This window comes from Ixodes scapularis, unplaced genomic scaffold, assembly GCF_016920785.2.
Source record: "Ixodes scapularis isolate PalLabHiFi unplaced genomic scaffold, ASM1692078v2 PGA_scaffold4__175_contigs__length_147842914, whole genome shotgun sequence".
NCBI classification, from domain to species: domain Eukaryota; kingdom Metazoa; phylum Arthropoda; class Arachnida; order Ixodida; family Ixodidae; genus Ixodes; species Ixodes scapularis.
In genome coordinates this window covers 129301708-129314958 of record NW_024609879.1, presented here as the reverse complement: position 1 = coordinate 129314958, position 13251 = coordinate 129301708, and the positions used below count along the sequence as shown (strand labels likewise).

Here is a 13251-nt window from a genome sequence, read left to right as displayed (position 1 = left end):
CGCTCCCACGTGACAAGCGGCGAAACATTCAGAGCCTTCTAACTCATAAGTTATTACATTTGTCGGTTACCAAATACTATGCGGGTGTAGCCCTATACATGGGCTATCGATGGGCAAAAGTTTATTTTATTTTATTTTTACGGATTTTTTTATATAAAATTTGAAATATCGTCAAAAATGAAATTAACTGATATTTTGAACCCACTTTATCGAAAATGCCATTTTTTATCTCGTTCTATGTTTTTTTTTAATTATTATTGCTGCCGATCGTATGTACTTTCAATTGGCTTGATGCGATTTCCCCCTTTATTTTTTTGCTGTATCTTTTCTAAAAGTGATCGAAATCGCTCCCACGTCCTCAGAACGACCAAACGCAGTTACCGCAGGTCGGCTTCGCTGCAAAGAATATACTGTTTATTTGTACGTTCAAATGTAGCGGGTAAATTCATTTCGATTGAGAACACTCGTGCTTGACTACATATTGTATTTTCTTAATTTTCTAATGATGGCAACTGACATTCCTTAGTCCGATCGTTAGCGGTGCAACGGATGTTCCACTATCCGATGTCTAAAGCTAGGGCACAAAGGGAGGAGAAAACTGAACGAGCTCTTCATGTAGCCAGACTGGGGCCATATAGATGTTTGTGCTATACACAGCTTGTAAGGCACGTACAGCACGCCCGGCCACGTATTTTGAAATCCTACCCATTACAGCTAGGGGAGGGGGGGGGGGGGGGGGGCGGAGCGAAGGAAAAAACAAAAACAAAAAGAAAGAAACTATGTTGACACCTATTGGTTCACGTGACTATGACGTCATTGGCTGTTCCCTTTAGCGGCAACAGCCTCTTTATTATTTTTGTTTTGTTTTAATTACAAATTTACTGTAATAGGCACTTGCGCGGGGTGCAATAAGGGTTAAAGTAGTTCGCGATGCTTATAATTACGAACAAAAGTCGTTGCGCTAGCCTTAAATAACGTCCAAAGATGCGATTGCACGGCCGAGATTACACGGACGGACGTGTTTACGCTGATGTGCGCGCGGGTTTTTATCTCGCACGCTTCCACAGGTTTGTGGTTTCTTCATGTCATTGTGTTTTTTATAGTCTCGAGCATCTTCGGCGCAATAAAACACGCCGTACTCAAGAATGCCAGTGTCAATTTGATGAAGGCGATACTGTTTGTATTGTCCGCCAAGTTAGTCAAGCCTTTAAGCCTAGCTGCAGAAAAGACGATAGACTCGTTTGCATTTATAACGTAAAATGTCGTGTTCGAAACGTACAATGCCAGACCACCTGAACCAGCCCCTCACAAACAGTCGTTTAGACTGGTGCTCGGCCGCGAGTAGCGCACATCCAAGAAACTGCCTACGATAGCAGCCAACTTCGCTCAACACCGAGATATGTCGGAAGGGTTCAGCACCGCGGGAGACTGCAACGCCGCATTTTTTCTGGAAGGAGTACCTCAAAGTCGCACAGGTTTGCTTGCGAAGGAAGTTAACACGGTTATATGCGAAATATAAGATAGTCACACTTTACAGACACTTTTTAAAGCTTTGGCATGATCTTGTCTGCAACTTCTGCAGACAATCTTTAACTTCAAAATTTGTTTCTAAAACAATGCGGGTTGACTGTATACCTCTTAAAACAGTGCCCAACCTCGTTTCAATATTTCAACCTACCTAGGCCTTCAGAGGCAAGAAGATGTCTCTCAACGCGAACAATGACCCTCTTGTCACCATATCAAATGAAAAAGGAGTTGGCTGGACCGTTGTACGATTAAAAAAAGTATATTTAGAAAACGGTAATATATATACAAATCTGCAAATGAACTTGAATCCTACTATTTTTGTGTGGACTTGATTTTCTGGTTCTCGTTACCGGTCTTGTCACCGTCCCGAAGCTCCGGCGAACCAGCTGTTCACCTGCTTAGTCGTCAAATCCAGGTCCTCTTACAGTGGAACCTGGATTCAACATCTTGCGGGCACGACCAATCTGATAATGGCCATGCCTCGGGCACCTACCAGAAGTGAAGATAGTTGGGTGGTCCCTTCATGTCACTGCCAAGAGTTGCTCCTGCCAGTGAAGTATCATTCCAGCTTCTCGTCTTCGGGTGCCCTGGGTCGCCGTCGAGAATTCCCGCAACGGCCTCGGGTCATTACAGGGTTTGTCCGGTTGTCGCTGAAACACTCATCTGGATGATTGTCGGGGTCGACTTGCACAGGACACGCCAGACTCCGTTGTTCAACCCTTACCACTAGCTGCTCGCTCCCGGTTGGTTCGCCCCTCCTCTTCGTGACTGGATCCCCTTCACCAGAATATAGTTGCACAACATTTCTGATGTGGCATGTTATGCAATCTGTACACAGTTTCCCAGTCACATCACTCTGTAGCCCTAAAATAATTGTGTTGTGTGTGTGTGTTTAGGCAGCCAGAAGTTAGTCAGCCTCAGTGGGCATCAGGTGTCTCAGCTGTAGGTGAGAAATGTAGCCAGTGTAGTACCCCTGCTAGCCTAGAGTCTTTAACGTCCATTAACATCCCAACAAACACAATTATTTTCCTGCACAACTATATAGTACAGCCCGCGAACTCCCCATTTTAGCTATGTCATTAATTAACTGGAAACTTCAACGAGTATATTTTTAGTAAAGATAAAACATACAATCTTTCCTACCTACCAAGGGTTTCCACTTACCTTATTGCAGCTCGGGGCACATACAGCAATAGCTTGTGCCACACAGCAGTTTTAGCTTGTCTTAATGATAATCGGGGTTGTGTGGATATTTATACAGTGTGTAGTTGGTCAGCCATTTCAAAGTTGCGACGAGTCACTCGCTGTAGATGAGCAATTCAGCCAGTGCAGTAAAACCGCTAGCCTGGGGTCTTTAACGTGCACCATACAGTAGTGATATACGACCGCACGCCGGTACGATGCTCATCCTGAACGAAACGGGCAGGGGTGGAGATTGAGCCCAGGATCCCTGGGTTCTGCAGTGCGAGCTTTTGCTCCACGTGCTTCGAGCTGGTGTGCGCTAGCCCACTCGGCCACCAATCTCCCTCTTTTAGCTTGTCTTACTAAACTGACTGACTGCAAGCTCATTTACATAATAAATATCAAACATTTCTTTACATTTCAAATAACACAAACAATTTCTCATTTTAGCACTAGCCTGCATAGCCGTTCGACATCCCATACTCTTGGCTAAAATGTATGTTCTGCCACTTTTGCTGTTGTACACGGTTAGTGCAGACAGGGAATTCTTTTTGTGATAAGGTTAAGGACGGTGTACTAACACATCTATCCTTATGTTTTGCGATATTCTCTGCCTCAATGGTTTCTCTCATTGAGAAATTGAGACAGAGAATATCGCGAAACATGACGATAGAGCTGTTAGTACTCAGACTTTAACCTTATCACAAAAAGAATTAGACTACCTGGCCTTACATATAATTTTAATTTTAGCGGAGAGATCATTGAGGCAGAGAATACCGCAAAACATAATGAGAGATCTGTTAGTACTTCGTCTTTAGCCTTCTCACAAAAAATTAGACTACCTAGCCTTATATTAATTTCAATTTGAGTTAGTTTACGCTTTAGCTTCCCATTGAAGGAAAGAAGACCAATTACTTTCCATTGCCCTAGTTCATAATACAAAAAGAAGATGAAGAAAAAAGTGTAAATTTATCAGGGAGTTTTTAAAAAGTCAGCACTGCGTAATTGTCTCTTTCTTTTGTGTGTGAACTTGAGTGACTGTTTTGCGTGTGCGCTGTTTCCCCCGTACATAATGAGCAATCAACTCGCCTGAACCTCCGTGTTGACGGGTAGTGGCCCGTCTCTAATCACGACAATGACGACAATAGCCGAAGCCTGACGGTATCTGTAACTCGGTACGTGCCTTGCCAACCTCAGCGCGTGGCTATGATCAACACAGGTGGCATGTAATCGGCTCCAAATCACGTGGGCCGTTTGTTCTGGCTGCGAGTACAGGGAGTCGACGCTACTCGTTTTTCTATAATTTTTTTTTTGTGGTGTTTATTACATGGGGAGAAATACGATCGTGTGTTTTATTGGTCATAAACGTCAGGGATTCATTTTAAGCGGTATTCACGCAAAGTAAAAAAACAAATTGTTGCAGCGGCCCTTTAACTTTGTTCCCAGTAAAAAGTTAAACGCATTTCCCTACGAGGAGCAATTTTAGTTCAAGTGACTGCACCGCGGGGACAAATGGCGGTGGCCCTGCGAGGGAGCGTCGCTTGGCGTGGAACTAATATGTGATAGTAGCTGCAATCTCCGGTGCGTTAGTCGGCAGTGAATGGTGCAGGAGGCTATCACTTTCGCTTTCGACATTTCTAAGCTTAAATGAATGCAGTAATTGTCGGCATGGCAACGTCTTTGGAATACTATAGTAAATTGCCTTGACTCAATCGGCTGAGTATTGATAGCATAGAAAAGCAGACAGCGTCCCAATAGACCTTTTGCTAAATTTCCCACGCGCCAAGGTGCATGCTACGAGTGTAGTTACACGTGCTTTCGTCTGCAGTAGTAACCGTTCTAAAGCAAACGCCTAAAGCAAATTTTGCCTTGCATACGCGTTCGTCAAAGTCTGATTATGATAATTTACTTAGAATATTTTATATGGGAAAGGCCAGCGCGTGCGCAGCGTAGATTTACACTTTCAGCATTCTCTCAATACTTGTGCAATTTAGTAATAGGTCTATATTCACTAAGGCCGAATTACAGGGTTTTCAATTTATGATGGTGTTGTATACATTTCTTACATACTGACCAACCATGCTGCCGGTGTACCACCCGCCTTTCAGTGTTCACTTCTTGCTCATTATTTCTAGGACTGAACTTCATCGCCCTTTTTCGAACTTAGAACCAAATTTCAACGAAGCTTGTTTTCACTCTAGACTGCGAAACACTTAGAACTATTTTCCAAACAACGGTTAATTTAGTTTTACCTTGCCCATTATCTGTACTACGCGCAAGAAAGAATGTTTCTTAAGCTGTTTGCCGCAATGCGTCGCGAAAATCCGGTAGCGCGCATTCTTGGGTCCCTCCTTTTCGGGTACCTTCCCTTGAAAGCCACTTACATTCGCTACAACCAGTAGGTGGCACCAGCTACCACCCACAATAAAATAGGGAGATCGCTCATTCTTCCCTGGTCAAACTTGACTAGGTACTTGTAAATACCTAGTGTGGAAACTTTTTACCACGGTTAAAGTTAATTAGCTTCAAGCAAACGGACCCTGGCTTCCTGTTGGGTTCTCTCTTCAGAGACCCCAGCAGCTCCCTCTGCAATGGACCTTTTTCAGGTAAGCTTCTGCTCATGCATACGCCCTCTTCCCTAGTCTTGTTTCCCGCTGTCACCATTTTGGCAGGGGAAAGTTTCAGTCGACTAACATAATCAGCGTTTATCTTAGCACGTATTTCATGTTTTTTGGCCATTCTTGTTTGAGTATGGCGCATAAAAGCTCATTCACACGCTTGCAACTTTTTAAGACCGAGTGCGTTGGAACCTCTTAAAATCTCTTACGACGGGAGGACACACTGACGCCATCTGCACTGCAATCCACTTATAACTAGAGTCCTGCGCGGATAACAGTTTGATTATCCGCGTCCGACCTGCATCCACAGTTTTTGTACCCGCACCCCAACCGCATCCGCGAACTTCTTACGTTATTGTACCCGATTTGGCAGCCGCATATTTTGTATCCGTATCCGAACCGCATCCGCAAAATGTGGAACCAAATCCGACTCGCAATCCAAGCATTCATTGTACATCACGACATCGAGCGTTATTGAAAAAAATACAAATAGCATTTTTTATGTTGTTTGTTTATCTTTGTACAAAAAGATCTTCGGTTCCCCATTCGAAGGGGATGCCATTTGATCATCATCAGTTTCATTGTATTCATATTAAAAGCGATCAGCCTTCCCGAGACACTGCGCGTAGAAGGAAAGATTATCTCAGTTATGCCAAAGAAGCGCACAAATTGTATATATATATATATATATATATATATATATATATATATATATATATATATATATATAAATATATATATATATATATATATATATATATATATATATATATATATATATATATATATATATATATATATATATATGTATGTATGTATGTATGTATGTATGCATGCATGTATGAATATATGCTCTAAAGCTTGTCTCGGCGCAAGTGTGGCGCAATTCTTAACAAAAATGTGCATATGCGTATATGCGTATATGTGTAAATGTGTATATGTGTATATGTGTGTATATATATATATTATTAGGGATAAAGCTCCTTAGGGGTCTAGCCTTGTCCGGCGCCCGTGCTTACATCGATCTTTCCGCTGCTCGTGCTCGTGCTCGTGAGCTCACGTGCTCATGTGCTCCTGTAGGGCAAAAAATTAAAAAAAAATGATGCGCAGTCGACAGGATTCGAACCCGTACAGGGGGACCCCAATGGATTTCTAGTTCATCGCCTTAACCACTCGGCCACGACTGCGGGACGAGATGTGGCTCTGAGATCTGGTAGTAACTCAAGAGCTGGAGTTTCTGTCATGGATGAAACGTTGCATGTAACCGCTCAGCGTCTATAAAGGAGAGGGCGCTGCGGTAAAATGCGTATATAATCGTGTTAAACTTCGCATGCATTGGCTCAACGTTTATAGACCAGAGGGCGCTGCGGTCAAATGCTCAAATGCGTATATAACCACGTTCCATACCACACATTCTCTTTCTGACATGGATCATTGACTTACCGCCGAATTCAGAAACCTCACTCAAACTACACTCAAACTGAAGGGCCCCTCCACTTCCTCGAGGAAGGCGCGAGGGCCGGCGCTGGCCAATCGCGAGGACGGATCCGCCGTCGCGATTGGCCAGCGCCGATCCTCGCGCCTTTCTCGAGGAAGTGGAGGGGCCCTTCAGTTTGAGTGTAGTTTGAGTGAGGCTTCTGAATTCGGCGGTTAAGCGGTGGAGTTCATAAAGCAGTAATAATGAAGTCGAAACGTTACCCGGAACTCAACACTACCTATGAGCAATAAAAAAAATAAGCACCATCAGCTCTACCTATGAACAAAATCAGTATCATCAGCACCACCAGAGCTTCGCCCCAATCAACATCACTCACCACGTGGAGATGCTGTCATTTTTATTTTTTCGAAATTGAATATGAGCTATGCTCTAGGTTACATATGACAAGGGTTTAAAGAACCAAGATCTAAGCTGTCAATTAATATCTTAGCCAATGAGAAGTATAGCAGCCAATCGGTGCTAAACTTCACGGAACCCGAACTTCGTGGCGCGCGACTTAAAAATGGGCAGAATAGCCGCAACCTAAAATCAGTCTCACGCCTATCTGTAAAAAACTTTTTTCTGATAAAAAAAAAATGTTTTTTTTTACATGTTTGTCTAAAATAGGCTGTTTAAAAAAAAAATGTTTTTTTTTTTCTCTGCAGTTACACTTTAGGGATGTCGTTGTAGGGCCCTTGGTGTGTTACAACGATACATAAGCTTTTGGAGAGGCTGATTTTGGTCTGAAAGTCTCACGTGCGACACGTCCTTTACCGAAGCGCGCGATGCTTACAGCTTGGTTTCTTTCGTCCTGTTTCGCTGTTTCTGATTTTTCAAAAGCCCTCTGTCTAAACTCTGGTAGGCCTGATGCCCGAGTTATTCGCTGCCAAACAGTTATACTTCTGGTTGTTTGTTTGTTTTTATAAAAAAAGGGAAAGAAAAGGGGCTATCTGTTCGCAAAAAAGCTAATTAAATTAGGAACTGAGGAGGCAACTAAAAATATGCAGGCCACAAAAACGTTGTTCATTTTTTCTGGAAGGTTGCGAAGTGTTTTCCTTATTGGTCACCGAATTCCCTAAGAATATTTGTCAACCATTAACTAGTAAATAAGTCTACATCAATTTGAGTGGCGCCGCAGAAATAGACACCGCGTAACGGATGTATGACGCAAACATTTGATTGATAACGAAGATTACTCAATCTAAGAATTGTCGGATCATTGGCGTTTTGCTTTTTTTTTTTCGAACACTGTAATCGGGGCCAATCACACGGTGCCAAATATTTCATTGTCACTGCTCTCATCGTGTTTGGGTGTTCGCCGTCCCCACACTAAGCCAATCACGAAAAGCGATGGGCCTCGTGACTCGGCGCTCTTTTATCTTTTGCGTGATTGGTTGAACCGGTGATAGAAGACGACGGGCTCCATGACGATGCATTTTTGGCTCTGTTGACTTAGCGTGAAACGGAGGCATGTAGCACCAACCTGTGAGCACTATAATTTACCACAAGATGGCCACTGGCACAACCAGTGTCGTCAACTCATAAATAAAAAAAAAAAACACCCGCAATAAGAATTTCCGGAGACCGTTGGGAATCCCTAACTTTCAAGGGGAGGACAGGAATTAATTTATTACACTATTTACTGCCGTAGTTTTTTTAAAACCAGTATAGTACAGAACCCTTAGAAGGGAGATATGTTGTTTGACTCAGATCGCTTACATATGCGCAGAACAATGTCCACTGAATGATCATATACTCGTTCAAACTATTAGCAGGTTTGTTTCCACACAAAACCTGCCGGTTCAAACTGATAGCAGGTTCCTTACGACTTTTAGTGCAATATATGGTTGCAGTTCAAAGCTTCAGTGACCAAATTTACATGCTTTGAAAAAAAAAATATTTTCCAGCAGAGGTATTTGACATGGCTAACGCCGCTTGGAACATTCAGCAACCAGTTTCAAAGTTTAGAGTCCTATAGGACACCCATGTTTTCTCAATTCGCGTGTATATATGTTCACTTGGCCCGTTTTACCTGGAAGACCTGGAAAGCGAATTTGTACATTCAAAATCCCGCACAAATTAGTCGAAAGCATGTTTCAAGGTTTGTCACTGTAATACCTTAATGGCGTCGCAAGCTTTTACTCTCACTGATGACAATGTTGCTGACTATAAACAAAAATGACGACACACTGTATAAAAATTCAAAAGCTCAAATACCAAGGAAAAGAAGAGGGGACAGGCCAGAGCGCTTACACAATCTGCAGAAAGGACACACGGAAAAGGGCCCAGTGTAGAAGAAAGATCTTTCTTTTCTACACTGGGCCCTTTTCCGTGTGTCCTTTCTGCAGATTGTGTAAGCGTTCTGTCCTGTCCCCTCTTCTTTTCCTTGGTGTTTGCGCTTTCGAATTTTTATACAATGTGTAGCCAACTAGCCCAACAGTTAATTTTGAAAAAATGACGACCCTGACGACCCTAACTTACCACAATAATTACGCTATTCATGATTGATAAATGCAAACTCGAGAATATTGTAGACTGCCAGGAAAAACGCTAACATACCTAGAAAAACACTAAAAATGCCACCGCCCGACGAATCGCCATTTCTCCCGCTAGACTACTGAGAAAACCGCTAAATTCAGCTAGAAAATAGTTAAATTGACAACAATAGTCACAGCAGCCCTTTTTTGTATAAACTGAGCTTTGCTCGATGTGGCCGAGGCCTCTCCTGCCGATTTTACGCTGTCACAAATTAAACATAGCAAACATAAAATCGCCTAATAGTCTCTTTAACATCTACGGGAGCGAGGACAGGACACTAATCTATACTTCGTTTCAGCTTTGGTCCGAGCGCGGCCGATGTTATGAGCAGAAGGGTGAATCAAACACCGCAAAAAGTGCAGCGTCATGGCGTGCTCGCGGCGCTTGATAAGACTAGCCGGCGGAGGAGCACGCACAGAAAGACGGCGAATACCGGCTAGTCCTATCAACTGCCGAGAGCACGCCATGACGTTGTGCATCTTTCGCTGTTTGATTGGCCCTTCGGCTCATAACATCGGCCGCGCTCGTACCGAAGCTGAAACGAAGTATAGTCCTGCCCCTCTTGCCCAAGATATGTTTACCCCCAATGTTCTTTCATGGAGTTATAAAAGGGGTTTACTGCTCTGAATGCATGGCCACGGTTGGTTGCGTCCGAATAATGTGCCGCCAAAAAGCAGTGGACATGCCCGTTATGCCAATGCTGGGCCTTTTGTTCCATATGCATGGTCTCTTATTTACTGTTGAAGATGGTTCTTCTCTTGATATAAAGAGGCGGTAATTTCTCAGAAATGATTTATTTTCACTATCACAGAACGGGTGGTCGTCGTCGACCATGCGTGTTCTCGGGGTTGTTGGATCATGCCTCGGTTTACTGTCCGGCATTCCCGCAGTTCTGCTCGCAGTCTTCGAGGGTCGCGAACTTCTGGCAGTTGTGAGCTCCGGTCTCCGACGGGATGGTCTCGCACTGCCCAGTGGTCGGGTTGTATTGGGCGGTTGAAGTCACTTGGTGGCCGGAGTCACTATGACCCGGATCGGTGCAAGCTGCGGGCAAGAAAAAGAAAATAAACATCAATGTTTTTTGTTGTTCTTTTCTTCTTTTTTTTTTCTTTATTTGCCAAAAAAAAAGGTGGTACTAATCGTACGCCGAATATTCGTTTGCCGGATCGATGGAACAAAATTACAGCCAATTTTGGCATTAGATATCCATTTATATTTTATGTTCTCTCCAACGCCGAAGTGATTTCCGTATGTGAATGGGCAATTTGGTCAGTGTAGTGTTCCTCTTAGCCTGGAGGTTAACGGAGAGGGGATTGAAACGAACTTATGCTGTACGAAGTAGCCAGCCTCAGCATTTGTAAAGTAATATTTCATAAGCGCCACGCGGCTCATCCACCGTAAGTAAATCTATCACCGCACTCTAAAAAAAAGTCAGTTCTTGAAAGGTTTTTAGACGCTTCAAGAACACTTTCAGCTCGTGAAAAGCTGTTATGCCTCAAGCACTATCGCCCTTGGCGTACTAGAAATTCAACTAGGTCATGAAGCACGCTTTCGCATAAAAAAGTACTTAAAAGAACGCTTTATAGATTTTTCATGAAGAACCCTTTCAGGGTGTGCTTAAAATGACGTGTTAAGGTGCAAAATTTTGACAAACTGAAAGACCCCTAAGAGCTCTTTTGCGAACATTTCGTTTTAGAGTACAATTGTTGTCACGAAATTGATTGTCTCGTCTCAGATTATTGAACGATAGTTTTCTGAACCATTTAATATCGATCACCACTTTGCAAGTAACATTACTCAGTGCATATTACTTAATAAATTTGAGGAGTTATTGAGTGAAGATTATTTTAACCAGAATATAAAGAAGAAATAAAGGAATGATACAAATCACACTGGATAAAAAACATACAAAACAAGAATAGGCAGGGAAGGAACCAGAAGATGCAACAGTGCACGACCCTTTTCTTTCTGTCCCTATTTGTCTCATGACTTTTAATCTGTTGCTATACTCTGTTTCAAACTTAGCGTACAACGCTGTCAAAGCTACTGGCGCGAGCATGGAGCTTGATCTCGTTGATTATTTGCACGCGTGCTCGAGCGAACGAAACTATAGACAAAGCCACGCGCTCGCGCCAGTAGCTTTGACAGAGTTGCACACTAAGTATGGAACAGAGTATAGAGTACTAAGCGACGTTGAATCTAGATAAGCCCACAACGGCATCACTGATGTCGGGTCCACAAAAAGACGATGAGTTTTAACTTGACGAGTGTTAATTACTACAACTTCGAGACCCTTGGAGGCGCTTGGTGCGGATGGTTTACGTACAAAAAGACCGCGGAGACACTTTCCACCGCTGCTAGATATCATGCAAACACAAACTCAACAGCACGGGGCTCTCCAGGAGGACTATAACAGCTGTTTTGTTTTTCCATTTTCTGTTATTAAAAACATGCCTTACACTTAAAACATAGTCAGGCAGAGTAGAGTTTGAAGCTTGAACCCAACATACGAAATCGACAATGTCAACGCTAATTTACCGAACCTTGTAGAATACTTTACTTTCCCTAGTTCGCAGGTACCAGTGATGGAGGGCTTGCATAAGAGCACAGCGCTTTGCCACAGCGTAGTCTGATAAGGCCAATGTTGGACAATACCTTCATCACTCGCCAAACAAGCCATTCGGGTAAAGGCCGATGAAACATGAAAGGCTTAACTAAACAGACGAAGGCCTTATACCTACCTTGAGGGTATGCGCAGGTATGCTGAGGCCCGGCAGCCACAGTTTCTGAAATCAAGTATATCAAATATTAATATTAAACATTTCTGAAACCTACGATGGAGTCTTCAAAGAAGGGACAAACACCATTGATGAAACGTGTTACCATGATTTTCACAACTCAAAATTCATGTCCGGGTGTCGGATATCAGAAGCTTGAGAGTTTTCTCGTTTTATTGGAGGCTCTTAACGGTATGTCTCTTCGCGCAGTGGCGTTCGACTCCGCTTGAATACCTCATACAATTAAGTCGAAATACGACTGGGAGGTAAGGTTAGAACCAAGGAACGCGAGCTTGGTTAGCGTGGCAACTCCAAGCCGTATCTCGACGATCAAGCAAAGGCAACGCAGTTAAAAATAATCAAACTCCTCTTTGAGAAAGAGGCCTAAAAACGGCCTTCCTCTGAGTTATTATAAGGCACCTCTATTTCTTTACTATGTCAGTTTTGATGTAATAAATTGTCATAGAACGTTACTACATGTGCAGCATAATAAGAAAAGAAGGAACGCACGTGAAACATTGAATTTAGCAGCTTGCAGTTGATTCTAGGCCATATGTCGCCATTATATCCCTATACTCTTGCAGCATTACATTATTCGGTATAGTACTCGGCTCAAATGTTAATAGCTATACTCCACAGAACAAAGTCAGAGTTTTCTGAATTCACAAAAAAAGCAAAATACAGTTAGGTATCAGGTAATCCGCATCGCAAATGTAGACTTTGAAAACTCAACACTGCAGTGAACCTGCAGACCAATATCTTAGGAAGAGCGAGCAGAATACGGGGCGAAAACACTCACTGCACATCACGACGAAGCAAAGCGCCAGCAGGACAATCGCCTTGGAAGCGCTCACAAAGTTAGCGGCCATTATTTCAGCTTCTGGTACAACTGTTGGGGAAGAGGACAGATGATGACTTTACCATGGTGTGCTTCGCCTTTTTTATAGTTTACCTATTATGAAATTTCTGCTCCACGTGCTGATGTGGAGGAAACAAAAAGTGTATATCCTTGTTTAGTAATAGAATCAACTACAATATCCGGCCCCCGTCATTCACGTCGCTGCTCGTATCAGTAAGCAGTCATAAAACTGTTTTCCTGGTAAACGCTTATTCCGCTCGAAAAAGTGGAATGAAG

The 13251-nt window shown here is 43.0% G+C and overlaps 1 protein-coding gene across 1 annotated transcript; it reads right to left on the bottom strand.

The window, feature by feature from the left end:
- Positions 1-10117: 10117 nt before the first annotated feature.
- LOC115316203 lies at positions 10118-13003 on the bottom strand. The gene is made up of 3 exons (XM_029975547.4): positions 12916-13003; positions 12081-12125; positions 10118-10383 (listed from the first exon to the last, which is right to left on the bottom strand). Exons 1-3 carry the CDS (start codon positions 12983-12985, stop codon positions 10211-10213), a joined length of 288 nt encoding a protein of 95 aa, XP_029831407.2. The 5' UTR covers positions 12986-13003; the 3' UTR covers positions 10118-10210.
- Positions 13004-13251: the final 248 nt, after the last annotated feature.